The sequence below is a fragment of the Cydia strobilella genome, chromosome 22 (assembly GCF_947568885.1).
Source record: "Cydia strobilella chromosome 22, ilCydStro3.1, whole genome shotgun sequence".
NCBI lineage: Eukaryota > Metazoa > Arthropoda > Insecta > Lepidoptera > Tortricidae > Cydia > Cydia strobilella.
Window position 1 is genome coordinate 11,934,491 of NC_086062.1, and position 19,632 is coordinate 11,954,122.

The 19,632-nt window shown below is 40.5% G+C and overlaps 1 protein-coding gene and 1 long non-coding RNA gene across 5 annotated transcripts in view; both read left to right on the top strand.

The window, feature by feature from the left end:
- Positions 1 to 1,698, top strand: LOC134751529 (uncharacterized). The gene is made up of 2 exons (XR_010128671.1): positions 1 to 587; positions 1,156 to 1,698. It is a non-coding gene; the product is annotated as an uncharacterized LOC134751529 (long non-coding RNA).
- Positions 1,699 to 1,910: 212 nt separating this feature from the next.
- The window catches only part of LOC134751507 (trithorax group protein osa), a 60,341-nt gene continuing 42,619 nt past the window's right edge, over positions 1,911 to 19,632 (top strand). For 3 of the 4 annotated variants that reach the window (XM_063686925.1, XM_063686927.1, XM_063686928.1), the window contains exon 1: positions 1,911 to 2,266. In XM_063686925.1, the coding sequence (XP_063542995.1) occupies positions 2,226 to 2,266 (41 nt within the window). In that variant the 5' untranslated portion in view covers positions 1,911 to 2,225. Of the gene's footprint in view, positions 2,267 to 2,321; positions 3,347 to 19,632 lie in introns of those variants that run through there. The other variant, XM_063686926.1, reaches the window with a different exon arrangement.

Sequence of the window (19,632 nt, forward strand, 5' to 3'; positions counted from 1 at the left end):
TTACTTTTAAAAGTACTACATGTAACTTTGTGACTAGAAAGGTAAGCAAATTATCTGTTGACTGTTAGATATAACGTAATAAACGTGTATCTCCAGCGTAAACACGGCACTAGTCATTGCGACATTTGCGAAGAAGCCGCCGCCGTGAGCAGATAGCGGGCTCTCGGCTTTGGTCCCGGACGCTGCTTGCTACAGCTTCCTGCTTGCGCCTGGCCAGTGCCAACTCCAGCGCCGCTCACGGCCCCGGCTGTAGCGTGCGCAGTCCTGATCGTTATAGATAGATAACGTATAGCTATTGCAACGAGGCTTATCATCGATACCTTACTTATTGGTGGACTGAAGTGTTTGCGCGACTGATACGGCTGGCGAGGACCAATCGATTCCCTCGATTCATCGAATCTTATCACGATCATGGTGAACATTCGTACCTCGTGTCAATTCCCCGATATCGTATCAAAGATATCGTAAATGTATAAATATGGGCCCATCGATCGATCCGGTCTCTGTCCAAGTACAAGCTGTGTAACGTCTGCCTGTCAGGAATAGCTAAGTGTAGTGTCCCGGTTTGGAGTCCTGCGCGTCTCCTGGTAAAAAGTGTTTCTGTAATAAGTGTCGTTTCATTTTTCTTAACATATTTTTCTAAAGTGGGCAAAATACTCTATTTCCACGTTAAAATATACTTCCACCCTCGTGGCCGCAGCTGAAATTTGTACAACATTTGGTCGTTCCCAGTTATTCCTCACGGCGAGTAGGTACTTAAAAATGTTAATTGAAATGGTAGTCACATAATTAAGCTCTGAATTAGTTTCAATGTATAACAAAACGATTACGTAACAACATATGGTGGTCCAATGGCACATGTGTTTGCTCATTCCGCACGTCTTGTCGTGCTGAATATGGTGTATGTATGTATTATTAACAATACTTTACAATTTAAATGCTTTAATTATAAAATCGCGAATACATTCACTATGGAGCTACGTAGGACCGCCGACGCGACAGGAAAAAAATAGGTGTTCTTATCAGAGAACGTTAGCCGCACCTTTTCAAGCGGTGATAGCGGGCGCGCGCTTCGAATCGAGCGCTCACTCCGATTGTCACATCAGTCTCATACGCTGCATAGTGCCAAGGTCTAATAGTTTCTCATGTTTGCAGTTTCTAGCAGAACCGCCGGCTTCACGTCTGAGTTGGACAGGGGATCTAGACAGTTTGACGTGGAATGCTGCCAGATCTATCTTTCCAGCTCACGCGTGGAGCCGCGAGAAGTCTGCTGCGTCTCACCGCATCAAACTCTGAGGACAACGCGCAAGAAGTTGAGCGAGTGAAGGGTTAAGTGGAGGTGTGATCTCTTCACTTTTTTTGGTTAAAGTGAGATTCAACTCCTCCAACTTAACCCTGGCTTGCACGATCTGCACGGACGAGGCGGACCAAGTTATGAAGACCAATTTTATTGATAATTATATTTTTCGTCGCAATTCTTGACAGTTTTTTCATGCATTTTGTAATTTTTGTTTTATGAGTGATTTGAAATGTGTTTGTAAAAAAAAACTTATTTGATACGTAGTTTATTTGTGTATGATTAAACTTAACGATAACAAACCGCACCATATTATTATAATTACATATCGTTAATAAAAATTCTTATAATAATTGTTATTAAAATATCCTAATTTATTTTAAATATGACATGACATTTAATTGACACTTGTTTTATTTTATTATTTTAACCTTAAGATACAACACTCAATAAGGAGTCCATTTTACTGGTAGTAGCACATTATTGAAACTTTGGCGCCACTGTGCGCGCTTGAGTATTATTCGAGACCCAACGCCCTGTAGACTAGTCTGAAGTGTATCACAAATCACTAGAAAAAAATCACAACACCCAAAACAAAAAATGGGCAAAAAAACGTTGGTAACACCGGTGCGCTAAAAAAGCTTGCAAACTTCACGCACCTAACCTGCGCTGGACATCGACTCGTCCGTATTCTCTAAACTCTGGGAAAATGTATATTGATTTTTCAAAGAAAAGTCAACCGATGTAACAAAACACCGTTCGCGGAGTGTTTATACGCGTTTAGAAGCGTCGCGGTCGATGTGCTGTGTCGTCGAGATGGTGCGACGGTGTATCTCGGCGCGTTCCCAGTGAGATCGGAGTGTGTTGCGTCGCGCGGCCGACGGCCCGACGGCCCGGAGCCCGGCCGCGGCCAGGGCCTGGGCGCGCCATGGACGCCGGCGCTGCGGACCCGCTGCGAGCGGCCAGGCCGTGAGTATCAGAGCCGTGTGCCCAGTGCTGAGGCACTTGTGCCGATGTTGCGAACCACACCGCCGCGCGGATTATTTCGGTCGCCGCGAGCCCATCCGAGGTTGCGAAACATCCCGTGCGCTTTCCGCGGTCCGCGCTCGCCTCTCGACTCTCGTCGCAGCGAGCGGCGGAGTCGCGGGGCTACATTCTCTCGCTCGGAGTGCGTCGTCACGGCCTCCGTGGCGTTGCGCCATTTCGAAACGCTCGCGTCTGTCCTCCGTCCTCCGCCGCGGCCGCGTTCCGAGGAGCGAGGACACGGAGCCGCAGGGCTGATAGCGATCGGGCAGCGCGGCAACCGAGCGTGACCGCGCGCGCTCATGCCCGGCGCCCGACATGAATGAGCGGCCCAGCGGCTCGCCACCGCTGGGTAAACATCGTAAATCAGAGCCGTGTTTACAGTTTTTGCTCGCCCCGTCTTTGTCCGGCGCGGGCGGCGCCGCGCGGCGAGCTAGTGCGCGCTAGCCCGCCGAGCGCCCGTGTCGCCCGCGGCACGTCCGAGTGAATTATGGCTAGGTGCATATACGCCGTGCACTACACTACACTACACATACCTACACCGCACGCATAGCTATAGCTGTGTGCAGCGAAGGCTGTACCTACCTACTCAAACAAAGCATTTCGCCCACAAATCCATAGTGCGGGGCTCCCGCGCCGGACCTCGCCAGTCGCACAACCGCGCGCCGCTCCCGACCCCGGTCCCGGTGATGTCACGCGATATTACTGAGTTTTCCAACATCTGTGACTGTCAATTGTTAATTTTAGTCTGCATTTTGAGGTTAGGTTGTGATTTGTGCCATTAATGCGAGTCTCGCTCGTGTCGGGGCCGTGAACCGGGGCCAGGGCCGCGTGCGGAGCCCTGTTGGCTCGGGGGCGCAGCCTCGCGGCACGCGGGCGTGGAGTGTGCAGTGTTGGTGCATTTTTTAGTGTGCAGTGATGGCAGTGAGAACATAGTGCAGTGACAAGTGCTTTTAGTGCCGGATACCACAACATCAGTGTGGAGACTTTGGGGGCCCATGTAATACAGGCCGTCCTAATGCTCAGGTGAAGTTGTAGCTTGTCTGCCAGCGGTCCCCGACCGTGTCAGGCCACTCCCTGCTAATACAGCTAAGTTGTGATACTAACCAAAAGAAAAAGCTCATAAACACAGTTGCAAAGTGATTACATCACCTAGTTCTTGCTAAAATCCATTCTTTCTCTCTTAGGCGTATGTTTATATATACCTAACAAAATCCTAATCTCATGATAAAACTTGAATCACTTGAATAGAAAAGACAAAAACATAAATATTTTCCGATAAAGTTATCACTTGTTACTGGTTCCAACAATATCCACAAGGAAAACAAATGCCTTTTATAATAACATTTAATGTAATTACTTCCTTACAAAGTGGGCAAGTGGGAACCTAATATGACAGGACTTTACTAGGAAAGAAACAGGACTGATATCAATATATTTATTGTACAAATGACACATTCTATTATTTACTATAATAACTTTATTCAGCATTGACCAGTGATTTTGGTTAAATTGTTCATACTAGTACAAGCCATTAGCTATGTTGAGTATACACCCAGCTACCTTCAGTAATTGTGGGAACACTGTCATTTTCATTTAGCAGCATAGGCATGGCATGTGAAAGTGATAGCAATACTGAGCATTGTTATGTCACAGTCACACATAAATGAAGCTTTTATTGACCCAGGTAATTTGAGTTTTTCTGTTGTGATTTTTATTTAAACAATTTACAAACATTTAGTCTCTTAAAATTGCTTTTTGCATCTATTATTACAATAAGTTTTGCCTGAATATCATCCAGAAATTGGCCATTTTTAAAGTTGTTTTTGTATTTATCCATTAGACACATTTTATGTACCTTTTTAGGGTTCCGTACCCAAAGGGTAAAAACGGGACCCTATTACTAAGACTCTGCTGTCCATCTGTCCGTCTGTCACCAGGCTGTATCTCATGAACCGTGATAGCTAGACAGTTGAAATTTTCACAGATGGTGTATTTCTGTTGCCGCTAAAACAACAAATACTAAAAACAGAATAATGTAAATATTTAAATGGGGCTCCCATACAACAAATGTGATTTTTTTGCTGTTTTTTCCGTAATGGTACGGAACCCTTCGTGCGCGTCCGACGACCGGCTTTGTTTTGTTACAATATAAGTACCTATCATTCTTTATGAAAATTTAAGTTTACTGCTCTGTTCCTATAATAGTTATTAGTTTAGGTTATGTAGTACAGTTCTCTACTTTCTAGGTGTAAACTTTGTTTTTAAATGCCAGATAGTAAAATCACAATTCAATTGGCTGAGCTGTTTACCCGATCTGCCAAATCCAACTGTAATTTTAGTTCAAAACCAGACAGATTGGATAGTAGATTAAGAAATAAAACTGTTGTCAGTATCTGTGAAAACAGAGCTTAAATAATTATAAAACATACTAGTAAATAGTATGTTAATAATAACTAAAAAATACTAGGTATATTTAATTTTTCAACAGCAATATACGTATATTTAGTAACAGCAATATTCATACATACACAAGTGATTTAATGCGACTATTATATGATATATATGATAAAATATGAGCAGGCAGCATGTCATATGACCCATTAGAAGTTTTCAATTGCATGTAACACAACACTATTCAAAACAGTCATGAATGTAACATCACTTAAGCCAATTACTTGGGCATAAAATGGTTGTTTACAAACATTGATTAAACCACTGGACTGTCTGGCGAGTGTCTGTGGACTATTATCTTTTTTTATCGGTGTCACCGTACCTTTGAGCAGGTTATGTATGGATTTAAGTTGGTCGTTTGTGGGCTAGTGCTTATGGTCATTAGTGCTTTAGGGCCACCCGCAGGGGTCTTATAATAATGAATTGGAATTGTCTATGGATTGGTCCGACAAACTTATTTTGTCAGTATAGTGGGATAAAAAAAGACTATACTCATCATCACTCTTTTTAGGGTTAATAATGTTATAATATTAGCATAAGAAACTGGGTGACATGCAATTCTTTCCTAACTACATATTATGATAATTGTTGTTAAACAATAACCACAGACCATAAACAAAAACTGGACAAGAGTCGGACTCGCCCAATGAGGGTTCCATACTTTTTAGTATTTGTTGTTAAAGCGGCAACAGAAATACATCATCTGTGAAAATTTCAACGTGTCTAGCTATTACGGTTGATGAGATACAGCCTGGTGATAGACGGACAGAGAAGTCTTAGTAATAGGGTCCTCTTTTTACTGTTTGGGTACGGAACCCTAAAAATCAGTGGCCACATCACCATACTGAGAAAGAATAGGTATTTCTGTTAATCATGAGATTCATGAGAGTAAAGCTGGTAGCTCTAAAATAACCTAACATTTACTCTTCTTGTGTTGTATATACATAAGAGTAGATACTCTTCTTATACATCTATAGTTTCTGGTTTTATTGTCATGTTACCTACATAATGATTTTTATTAATTTCGTTATATCATTTTGTAGATAAAGATAAGGTTCATTGAACTTTTTTATTTAATTTTAATGACTTGTTTAATTTACATAAATTTAAGACAGTTGCAATTTGCAATAATAAAGATACTGACACAACACACAGGCAAACAGTTCCTTGAAATTTGAAACAGATTCTTCAAATATTGTAGGGCTCTAACGAAAAAGGACTTTTTGATAATCGACTCCTATAAGTTTTTAACAACTACCTATATGGAGTTAGTCGCAAACGAAGGCTAGTATAGAATAAAAGTAAGAAAACATAAAGCTCCCATTGCCACATAAAGCACATTACTCATAAGCATAACAATAAAAATAAACAATGAGGCCATACACAAACAATCATACTTATCTCTCACAGATAAGGCTGTATTGATAATACTTATTAATGTGTACCATGTTGCTCAGCTTTTGCTTTGTCCATGAGTTGCCAGCTTGATGTGGGCAAAAAGCTTTTAAATATGCTAGCTTTTGTTTCTACAAATACAATTCAGAATCAGAATCAAATATTTTATTGGTGTTAAACTTAAAACTAAAATTACATACAAAAGTATAACTAAAATCTAAGCATACATGAAATAGGTAAGAGTTAAAGTTTAGTTTAAGTATAATAGATATAGTTATCTCTTCTTCTTTTTCTTCCTATAAGGTTAGGAAGAAGAAGAAGAAGACGTTATGTGGGGTCGGCACAACATGTTTTGTCTCTTCCATTCTCCTCTATCTTTCGTCACCTCAGCACTCACTCCTTTCTTTCTCATATCCTCTTCCACACAATCCATCCATCGCTTTTTGGGTCTACCATACGCTCTCCGTCCATCAACAATCATCCCTAACATTCTTTTGCCTATATGGCATTCATCCCTCCTCATCACATGCCCATACCACGCTAACCTACTACTTCTTATCTTCTCCGTTACTGGTGCTACTTTCAAACTTCCCCTAATATACTCATTCTTAATCCGATCCTTCCTTGTCACTCCACACATCCATCTCAACATTCTCATTTCCGCTGCGTGCACTCTTCTTTCATCCGTCACTTTCGTCGCCCTCGCCCAGCATTCTGATCCATACATTACAACAGGTCTCACGATCGTCCTGTAAATTTTCCCCTTAAGTTTAAGAGGCATTCGTGGATCGTGGATATAGTTATCTGGTTTTTCTTAATCTATGATAACCGATTCTCCACTCTTCCTTATTTTGCACTAATCTGGTCTATGTTTTAGTCCTTCCAGCCATGTCTGTGATTTCATCGGACCATCATTTAAATTGCCCACCTCTTTTTCTTTTTTGTCCTCTAGGGTGCCATAGTGTTACAATTATGCTCCGTTTATCTCCTCCTCTAATAGTATGTCCAGCCCACTTCCATTTCAGTTGTTTTGTTTTGTATGTAATATCAGTAAAGCCTGTTTTGTCTCTTAATTTCTTGCTACTTATTTTGTCAATTCTTCTTTTCTTTAAGATGCTTCTTTCCATGCCTTACCACAGTTTGAACCCAGTACCTAAGGCTTCATAGGCAGGGTCACTACCAACTAGTCTAGGAGGGCATTTCTGGAAGACTGACATCAAATATTTGTGCCATTTTCAACCAAAAGGGTACTTATTGTCGCTTGTCAGTAAGGCGCTTTTTCCATATAGCTTCAATTAGAAATCAACCTTATCAACAAGCGACAATTTGGTACCTTTTGGTTGAAAACGTCACATTTCTCTATTTCTCCACCAAAAGGTATTCTATCCTTTTCTTTCTCCGAATATTTCCTATTTTGGAGCCTTGGGGCTACACAGCTTTTTTATTTTGGCAAAACCCAAACATTTTTTTGTGAGGAAAATAACAATTTTGTTCATATTTATATCTCGCTCTAGCATATAGCTGTCTCCTGCTCTTGCAGGCCTGTAATAAGGACTGAGCAGGTTCTAGGTTTAACATTCTTGCTAAATGTTACCTAAAGACCACACATTGACATTCATTTATTCAACTTGCAACATGCATGACATGGCGAGTTGAATAACAATAATACAAATTATTTAGGTACAATAAGTTTGTTTTCACAAAATCATAAAATAACAAATACATTGTTCAATTAAAGGAGTTGGTTTTACGTGAGATTTTGCAAATGTTCAACATGATGTAACAAGTCCCAGTTCCAATATACTACTGAGAATTAATATCTTGTGAAGCAAGTAAACTCAACGTCAAAGATACGCATACTCTTTTGTATAGTATTTTTCAAACTCAATGGGTATGTTGACAGATGTCATCTCAATACTATTTTGCGCATAGACATAGTATAGTAGTTATAGACATGAAACCGAGCGACCAGGGGTAAAAGAAAGACATATTCATGTATTGACAGGTTAATGTATGGCAGCTTAATCCTTTTTCTCTTTCAATCTTATAAATTTCGATATTTCGCCATCGCCTCCTACCTATGCTGCCATAACCCGACCATGAAAAAAAACCCGGTCGGTGATAAGGACAAAGGCACTATTTTCTCTTTCCTCTTATAGGAATCGCAATAAGACTATCTTTCTCTATCAAAGAGTGTCAGGCCCTTGATTTTGCGAGATTTGGCGTTTTTAGGTTATAAATTATACGGAGATGACACCTGTCACCCTACGCATCGAGTTTGAAAAATACTATAATAAGGTAAAAATTTTAAACACATAATATTGTCTTCGGTTACCGCGATAGTTAATCATGAAATAAAACTATGAAAACGGATTATATCGCGTATATTGAAATTATAATACATCCCGACGTTTCGAACCCTTTACAGCGTTCATGTTAATTTAAACACATAGCTTTGATATCAACTGTACAGTTGAGTTCATAAACAACTTGTAGGCCTTGTAGCAAACATTCCAAAAATATATGTACACGCCTCTATTAACACACTACACCATTAAATAATAATAAATAAATTTTATAGGACATTCTTACACAGATTGACTAAGTCCCACGGTAAGCCCAAGGAGGCTTGTGTTATGGGTACTCAGACAACGATATATATAATATATAAATACTTAAATACATAGAAAACACCCATGACTCGGGAACAAATATCTGTGCTCATCACACAAAATAAATGCCCTTACCGGGATTCGAACCCAGGACCATCGGCTTCACAGGCAGGGTCACTACCCACTAGGCCAGACCGGTCGTCGATTGACAATAATGTCGTGTGAATATATTTTTTGGACTTGTTAGAGTACTATTAGTTATTCTGTGTTGTTAGCTACTACTCCATCTTGATACTTAAAACTTGACCTATCAGTTATGAGTTTTATCAATACTATAGCTGTTAATACACACATAATAAACCATTTTAATTTGCCAAGTAATTTTTATAACATAAAAAGATTGCAGATTATGGATGGTATAGAAAGGATCGCAATCTCTTATGGCAGAATTGTTGTAAAAGTGACCGCGTTAAGCTTTAAATAATAGTTCTTAATCTCTCCGTTGGCGCTAGTTAGGCTCTGGGACATGAGTATAACATGAACCATATAAGGCAACAAATAACCCGACCAAATTACGTAGGTTGTTTTTGGTAGTATTTCGGTGTATGGTGGCGCCGCCTAATTACTGTTTTTTGATGGACACTTTTCATACATAGAGATTTGGCTCCTTTATACAGTCTCCATGTTGCAGATGATAAACCGACAGCTGTAAACTCAAATAAATATGACAGCAGTACCTATATTATCCGTCAATGGCTGGTTCTTTGCCCGTGCGGACTGCTGTAGTTTCGTACTCAAAGGGTAAAACTATTACTACACTGTCCGTCTGTCTGTCTGTCATCAGGCTGTATCTCATGAACCGTGATAGCTAGACAGTTGAAATTTTCATAGATGATGTATATCTGTTGCCGGTAGGCGAGTCCGACTCGCACTTTTCCGGTTTTTGACAGTTTACAGCTGTCGAATGCCAGTTCACATTATTCCCACGGCGTGCGTTGTCGCTTGTATTCTCCCCACCATGTACTCACGTAGCAGTGATATTAACTTAAAGCACATGTGACGATTGTACAGTTTACTCTATGCCATTGGACTTTAACACTAGTCCTATCTTTTTTACTTAGGTATTCTTTTAATTATGCAGTCTCTTTTGCATATGTAGGTGTATGTAAACAATAAACATATTGTGAGCTGCCGTGACGTTGGAAGCATTTTTTCGTTTGTTATGTTGGGGTATGCCATGTCTATAGTTATAATACAAATTGGCACGTAGCTAATATCTCCCCGCGTTCCCTTGCGCCGTGACCCCGACCCCGAGCAGGTATCGCTCACAATGTTACATGTATACCTATTCCATGCCGTATTTAAATATGACATTTCTTTAACAAAATACTCAAAATGCACAATGCGATTATCATGTAAATTGAAAACGCATATTTTTGTAGGTATGTACCATACAAGTCTAGCTTACTCTGCACCGACATTGACAGAACAATGTGTGTATAAACCGCTTGTTCTAACTGGATTCAACTCTAGTAAGTATCTAATCTAAACTCTGATTTATAATTAAATTTCAATAATCTAACCTCACTCTTTCTCTTTTCCGTATATTTTAAGAAACTAAACAAAGCTAAATACATCTATATTTATTTTAAATGCTAGAGTATGCAAAAGGGAAATTTGAGTTAACTTCTTTACATATTTTCCATTATTACGAAAGAAAAAGGATCTGAGTGAGGTTAGTTTTTTGGAAATTAATTACAAATCAGAGTATATGTAGGGTCAATGAATTTAATCTCAGTACCATTTGGTACCTTCTCACTTTGTCACAGTGACAATAGTAAGGTCCCTAGCGACTTTCATTTCATATTCATTGTTACTGTGACCTAAGGTACGAAATGGTACTGAAATTAAATTAATTGACTGTACAATATATAGCTCTATGATCACATCACAACTCGTAATGTACGATTTCCACCGACCGGCTGAAGTCGGGCCGCGCCGGAGCGCATTTTTAATGTGCCTGTAAGGTACGCTCGCACACCGAATTCCCGCGACCTTCACCAGGTCGTCGCTCCATCTCGTTGGAGGCCTACCGGCAGTTCGTCTTCCGGTACGCGGACGCCACTCCAGAACCTTACGGCCCCACCGGCCATCAGTTCTGCGAGCAATGTGCCCCGCCCACTGCCACACACTGCGGCACAGGATCGGTCGGAGTGGCGAGCCTTGGGGGAGGCCTATGTCCAGCAGTGGACGTCTATCGGCTGACATGATGATGATGATGATGATGAAGGTACGCTCGCTACCGTGCAAACGATTGATATTTTGGCTAGGCACCCTGATAGCACATATGTGACGTTTCATGGGTAAAGGTACCTTATAGCGGTTGGCGCTTAGGCTATTATTAAGGCCGTTCCATCGGTTTGCCGTTGTCTCTGTCAAATTTCGCAAGAAAGAACGGGAAAGAGCATGCGCGCCAAGTGTCCATTTTGATCGAATTTTGTCGATTTTTATTTATTTTAAAAACGTTACCCTACAATTTCGAAATTCGAAAGCTATGAAGTTACTATTTAAGTTAAGATAACTTTTTTTTTGTTTATAGTATCACATAATAAATAACCGAGTAAAGTTGGATTAAAAGTCCGAGTTAGCGGTTACTTTGGGAATTAATTGTATCGAGCCAAGTGTCATAATTCGTGTATCGGAAGCTATGATATTAAAGATAATATAGTCAAGAACTACATATATTTTTTTTCACGTCTACGAATATCAACGCCTCTTAGAAAAACATGATCATATAAGGAGATTGTTCGCCTTCTGGCTCAGGGAACCGCCTTAAGGGGCCCACTGACTATCAGTCCGCCGGACGATATCGGCCTGTCAGTTGTTCGGAACTGTAAATTTTTTGTTCTAACTGACAGGCCGATATCGTCCGGCGGACTGATAGTCAGTGGGCCCCTTTAACGACGCTCCAATCCTAAAGCTGGCCATACACACACACTGGGGTATGCCTGCGTAGTTTTGCTAACTGCACAGGTAAAACGTAGCGTGTGTGCCATTCGCCTGCGCAGTTTTCTAACCAGCTTTACCGGTGCAGTTGCCGCTGTAAAGTGCCTTTACACGTGGTACGTCACATATAAATAAACATAACTTTCATAATACCGATTGATCGCGCATTCACTCAAATAGCAAATCTAATCGCTGACAGCGCCGCGAACCGCGAAACATCTGCCCTTGACATTTCTCACGTGACATATGACGTATTAGTACCTATACTATACATGACTGATGTATACTATAGTATTGCAATTGATCGATAGGTTGATATTTCAATTCGGACCCATTGTGCAGATTTCAAAAGAAAGTGCTTTTTTTATTACGTAAGTAGGAAAGTTGACCAACAAGCATTATGACTAAGCGAGCGAAGCAACTTCAGAGATGTAACATGCGCGTTGCCGACCCTTCTCATACAACGGAGTTTCGTTCTCATTTTAAAACTACTTGTTGGATAGTAATAAAACTTTGCACATACAATGAAATGAGGTATATCTAGGTCTGTAATTAGTTTATATAGCTCTAGTATATAAAATAAACGAAATAGAGCAAAAACAAGTTTTGTATTAAACACTTAAATTCGCTGTTTTTCCCCGTTCCGTTTTTCCCAAAGGGTAAAAACGGAACCCTATTACTAAGACTCCGCTGTCCGTCTGTCACCAGGCTGTATCTCATGAACCGTGATAGCTAGACAGTTGAAATTTTCACAGATGATTTATTATGTTGCCGCTATAACAATAAATACTAAAAAGTACGGAACCCTCGATGGCCGAGTCCGACTCGCACTTGGCCGGTTTTTTATTCTGTTGTTTGTGGCTGTCTTCTGCCACATTAAAGGTTGCTGTCATAAAAACTCTTCAAATGTTTACATGCCTACCATACCCTCTACACTACACACACGGCATATTAAACTTTATCTCGTAGCGATAGAACACAGCACGGCCGGTCGAAGGTAGCGGGCCGAAGTTTGTAACATCTAACAATGTTTACTCCCGTAATGTCTGTTAAGGAGTTTGACCTAGTTGCAGGACTTACACTTGCATAGCCCTGACAGAACAGAACCTCTTTCGCTTTAGAAGAAAATCTAAGAAAACTATTTTAATGCGTTTTTTTGTCACAAAATTTCATCTTTGATACAAGCTTTTGTCGTTGACTGTACTTTTCTTACAGCAGGCAGCTAATACTAAACGAGACAATTTTAATAAACCCATATCGCAGAGGTCCCATGGCCACCTCCTGTTTCCATCATCTCCATGTCATCATAATATTGCATTGTCATCCGATTAACATATGTATGCAAAATTTCGCTTTAACAATTAGCTTCCAAGATTTGACCCGCACTAACTGACATGCATAATTGCATACTAACAGGGCAAGTTAAATAAAAGCTTGTAATCAGCCATCCAGCTCGCGAGCAAGTCCTTTGTGCAGATAATCCTTAAGCCCAGTCAACGCACGCGCAGGTTATCAGTGTATCTGCGCCGTTATCTGCGCAAGTAGGTCGCTCGCTTGCGACACTGCAGCGGGTCGCTGTAGGTATAGGTATGCTTGTTGCATGCTTGCAGCGAGGCGTGGGATCGATGGAACTTAAATGCTAATTTGTGGTGTGTCTATGACCTCATTAGTGAATTCGAACAAGTCCATGATCCTATCAAAGCTTTTATTTTCAGTTGATATATCGTTACCTTGCATACCATAAAGGAACATGTTGGAACCCGGCGACGTGTCGCGACTGCAGACAGAGTATTGCCTCTCTCACTCGGAACCAACCGCGTATGGCGCTACCGTTCGGCAGTCGGAGTCGAAATTTTAACATTTGTAAGGCTTTATTTTCAGTTGATATATCGTTACCTTGCATACCATAAAGGAACATGTTGGAACCCGGCGACGTGTCGCGACTGCAGACAGAGTATTGCCTCTCACTCTCACTCGGAACCAACCGCGTATGGCGCTACCGTTCGGCAGTCGGAGTCGAAATTTTAACATTTGTAAGGCTTTATTTTCAGTTGATATATCGTTACCTTGCATACCATAAAGGAACATGTTGGAACCCGGCGACGTGTCGCGACTGCAGACAGAGTATTGCCTCTCTCACTCTCACTCGGAACCAACCGCGTATGGCGCTACCGTTCGGCAGTCGGGGTCGAAATTTTAACATTTATAAGGCTTAGAACGCACTGCGGTTTTTTTCTTGCGATTTCAGTATTTTAAGTGCGTGCGCTTATGAAGCATGCCGTACGTTACACTTTTTGCGGTTTTGAAACCGCAAAAAAATAATCGCAGTGCGTTCTCTATTACAGCGACAGACGCGGCGACGTTAGCGACAGCGACGACACGTCGCCGGGTTCCAACTTGTACTTTAACAGTATATTTTGGTATATATATTATATATTCAGAGTAATAAAGATAAACAGGTAGAAACCCGCGCGACGGCCATATTTCCGTCGCAAGTTTCGCGCGGTGCGCCATATCCTTTGTATCCTTCTAATCTGGTTTTACGCCCTCTCCTGCTTGCTTTTAGTAGAACGTTGCGCGCGAACAGGCACCGAGCCCTAGGCAAGGGTTTGTTCGAGGTCCGAGCCTGGGCGTAGGGTTACCACGTCAACAATTTTGTAGGTTTTGTCTAAATACTACTAGCAGTAAAGAAAATAGTCATAATTCTCCGTTAACTTTTCAGGATTTTCCTCGGGTTATCCTATAGATAGGTTAGGTTAGGTTTGTTTTATGGCAATCCTGAAAAGTTACGCGTTTCTGAGTAAAACCAAATCATGACTAATGATAATATGACAATCATTACATTATGACTTTCAATAATTATGTCAAATAATAGAGACCCTCATATCGCATCTCCAGCCCTATGTACCCTTTTTATTACATAACATGTGGTGTGAAAATTTAGCGTAGTCAGACTCTTCAATACGTCTCAATTAGCTGATTATATCCGTAACAACAACGTATTCATTTACTGCTCATAGGGCGTCCGCTAGTTGACGCGGGTACACGGAGCGGGCCGTAATCACGCGGGTGATTAAAAAAAAAACCGGCCAAGTGCGAGTCGGACTCGCGCACGAAGGGTTCCGTACCATTACGGAAAAAAACAGCAAAAAAATCACGTTTGTTGTATGGTATTATTCTGTTTTTAGTATTTGTTGTTATAGCGGCAACAGAAATAGGTACATCATCTGTGAAAATTTCAACTGTCTAGCTATCACTGTTCATGAGATACAACCTGGTGACAGACAGACAGACGGACAGCGGAGTCTTAGTAATATGGTCCCGTTTTTACCCTTTGGGTACGGAACCCTAAAAAGTTAAGTTATTAATTTAAGTAGGATTGTAGGTAAAATCCGTCGCACGCGTCCGCGCCAGTTAGCGTTGCTCATACTAGTTTTCGTAAACCCGCTCACACGCTACGTGCAACCGCGCCACCTAGCGGACGCTTATACATATAGGAGCTTAGTGAGACTACTCGAACGGAAGACTTTTTAGGTTTGCTTGACGGATGAGGAAAAGTCCTAAAATCCTGACGAGTGATGGACACCCTACTGGACGGCTGCATCGATCGATGCTAGGTTTTCTCTTTAGTTTTTGGTTTGCTTTGACGGATGAGGACAAGTCCTAAAATCCTGACGTGAGGTAGACACCCTACTGGACGGCTGCATCGATCGATGCTAGGTTTTTCCCCCCTCAGCTAGCCGTCACTTTGTTTGTTCTTGTACATGCTTTCTTGTAGTTAACTAACATGCAAGCGATAAAGACAGAATATAAAAAATAGTATACTTGTATCGCTCCAACCTAACAAACATTCTATATTAAATACAAGTAAATTTTTGAAATAATAACCCAACCCAAGCGACTACGTTTAGTCGCAAAAAAACTCTTTTTTAATACAGTTGCTCAAAAAGTGCTACTTTTCGTGGCTGTTTAGCGTGCGGAAAGTTGGTTTTCGCGAACTAGTGCTTTTTACTTTTCCAATTTTTTTAAATTTATACTTGTTCCAATTCATGACTACTTATTGATTAGTTTCCTTTAAACGTTGTAATCACCATAAAAACCTACTGTTAATGTAAAGGGGCCCACTGACTATCAGTCCTCCGGACGATATCGGCCTGTCAGTTGTTCGGAACTGTCAAATTAGATACACAAATAATCGTAAATAACGATATTTAGGTAATAATAGTACAATGTTTTAATATTTACAATTGTTTCTGTCTTATAGAACATGCATTTGAAAAAATAACTTTCATTGAAGTGGGTTCAATAATAATAACAAAATTTATTCTGGTCGAATATAAGCTAGAAAAACACCTCTTCATAATGTCAATGTCAATGATGTCACAGAATTAATAATATAAAAAGTTTCGAATTCAATTCCTTAATACTTGTTGCTTTTCTTATTTTTTCGCAACTGTATTAAAAACGTCGTTCGATACACATGCGGATATGTCATTCTTCACTTCATTTCGGTACTCGTGAAGTAATGACATACTTTCCGCACTAGCATCGAAATGTACTATTTTAGGGTTCCGTTAGTAAACTATTAGTTTCATAGTACTTAGTAGGTTTAGCCTTTGTCACTGGCGGCTACAAGCTTTTATCTCTGACTGTACTTTTCTTTCCACGGGCAACTAATACTAATCGAGACAATTCTAACAACCCCAAACACAATTAGGTTGCATTGCGTAAATAAAAGCTTGTAAAACTAGAGCCTCGAGGGGCCCCCGCGTGTGCCCTTGGAGGCCCAGACCAGACCCTTGTCATGTTAATTTCTTGAAGGCACCCTTAACCACGTGACACCAGTTTGTACCTCCGTTGAAAACTATAAATAAATGTGTACCATCGTCCACTATATAAGGACAGTGTCCTTAGGACACAGCTGAAAGGTCTCGAGGTCGAGGCTTGTCAGTTTTTTATACTGTTATCAACTTTGATTAGGGTAGCCGATTTTTTTTAAACTACCTGATGTATGTAGTATTTTCGATAATATGATGTGAATAATGACAAAAATGTTTTAAAACGCATTGCTCATAACAATTTGTGATAATCCTCCTCAACACCTCACCGACTTAACTTATGCTGCTGACTTTACAGTATTGTCCGACCGAACCGTTTAGGTTTCGGCATAAAATTCATGTTTCGGCCAAAAAAATTCGAACCTTTCGTCCGCGCCAAACTGCATCTCCGCTAGTGTCTGGCCGAAGTTCTGTCGGTATCGGTTTAGGCATAAAAATCATGTTTCGTCCGAAACTAGAACAAAACCGAATCCTCGGTTTCGGCAAAAATCCGGTTTCACACATACCACATTTAAAATAAAATCATTTCAAATAAATTTATTCGAAGATAAATTCAATCACAAATAGTGCGTTGACAATTTTTTTATTTAGATAAATTATCTAGATGAAGATAACTTCGACATGCTGCGCCGACCCCAAATATATGGGATAAGGGCAAGCGAATGATGATGATGATCTAGATGAAGATAACTGGCCTCGTTTGTTATTGAAGTAAGCTTATAATCATGGAGACTATATAAAGGAGCCAAATCTCTATGTATGAAAAGTGTCCATCAAAAAACAGTAATTAGGCGGCGCCACCATACACCGAAATACTACCAAAAACAACTTACGTAATTTGGTCGGGTTATTTTTTGCCTTATATTATGGTTCATGTTATACTCATGTCCCAGAGCCTAACTAGCGCCACCGGAGAGATTAGGAACTATTATTTAAAGCTGAAAGCGGTCACTTTTGCAACAATTCTTCCATAAGAGATTGGCATCGTTTCTATACCATCCATACTTATAATAATAAATTTATAGAATGTCACGTCGTGTCAAACCGTCACACTGACACTGTACTACTGACATTCATCTTTTATTTAAAATCCCAACTAATTTATCTAGATAAAAAAATGAAACTAATTTAGATAAATTCGAAATAACAATTAAATGACGGATTATTTAGTTATTTAAAATAAAGATGATTTAGTTATCTTCCCGGTTATTAGTAAATAGATAATTTTTGACCAACTCTTGGGTAAGAGAAACATAGTTTATGTTGCTCGGACCAAGAGAGACAGTATGAGGATTGCCTACAAGTGTTTCTCTATCCCATCCCCATCTAACCTTAACACGTTCTTGTGTCAGATATTTTTGCGCGCTTCGTTTCGCAAGATTATCGCAGGTGACTAAGACGACCGTTCAAGTGTTCAGACTAGACTGCATGCAAATATTGACCTAGAAAAGCTTTTAAATTGAGTTATTACTTAATTGAATGATTGAATCACTTTCGCCCGGCGCGGTACCGACACTACCGACACCATCACAACTGATCCGAGTTGAACCCGTGGCTTTGTAATAAGGTCGAATTGTAAGTTAACAGTTGACGATGATAACAGATTACTTAACAACGATTACGTGATGATTTACTCGCCATCCTTTCCGTAGAGAACTTGTCAGTTGCGTTGCAGAATTTGCAGATTTAAGGAAATTTTCCAAAGCTTATTTTATCATACTGATAAAGTGATAACCGGTACTCTTTATATATCTCACACACAATATTTTACTCTATTCTTCTCGCGTCGAATGAACTATGACAGTTCATTTTTAGGCTTCCGTACCCAAAGGGTAAATACGGGACCCTATTACAAAGACTCCGCTATCCGTCTGTCTGTCACCAGGCTGTCTCATGAACCGTGATACCTAGAGAGTTAAAATTTTCACAGATGATGCATTTCTGCCGTTGCCGCTATAACAACAAATACTGAAAACAGAATAAAATTAATATTTAAGTGGGGCTCCCATACAACAAACGTGATTTTTTTGCCGTTTTTTTTTAATGGTACGAAACCCTTTGTGCGCAAGTCCGACTCGCACTTGGCCGGTTTTTGTGTGTAGCAGCTGTCACGTGAACGTGGACCCATGACCTACCAAATGGGTAAATTAAATTTTCAGGGTTCCTTTTAATTTTGGCTTTTTAATATGTTTGAATATCCTGGCGAAAATAATGGTGAGAGCACTGCAATGCACTGCCAAATGTTTATTAGTACACGCGAGCGGTGAGAGCGGCTGAGGGTGGCGCGGTAGGGGGGAGGGGGGGGGGGGTTTCAGCAGAAATCGACTTTCCCGCGCCCGGAGCCCCCACTGCACTCTGGCTGTACCATTGTGAACCTTTTCACGGTGGAATAAGATCCTCTAGACCGGGCAAAAGGACTTAATGCGTTTTGATAAGAAACTCTATGCTGTAGAATATTCTGAGAGTTGAAACTTTATTGCGTTGAAATAAAAACGGAATTAGAACTTGAAGGTGACGGGTACGTTTAGCAGTTATGGCACTAATGTACTCTGCATGGAACCATGGCAAAATAAAAAGATGTGGGGAAATGTCTATATAATGATCTCATTTGGACTTCACATTGACGTACAATCACAGACTTTAATTGTTGACCCATCTCAGGTTCAAGCTAATTTGGTTGTCAATACTAACGGTATGAAATGTCCAATGTAAAGTGAACCCTAAATGGTTCAACAATTAAAGTCCGTGACTGTAAGTACTTCGCTCAGACACAGTCAGAAAGGAAGAGCTTTGCTCCTTCTGGTCCATCGACCTTCTGTAAGTGGAGTATGTGTACAAACAAACGCAAGAGTTACTGTTATATCTATATACGAGCTGGCAACTCAAGCAGTCTCCCGCCAATATGGAGGGAACTGTCAATGACATCAAGCGGTATCGAACCTTTAAGTCTAAGGAGAGACTTCGCCTCCTTGTGTGTGTTCTACCGCTTGTACAATGGGCTGTGCTC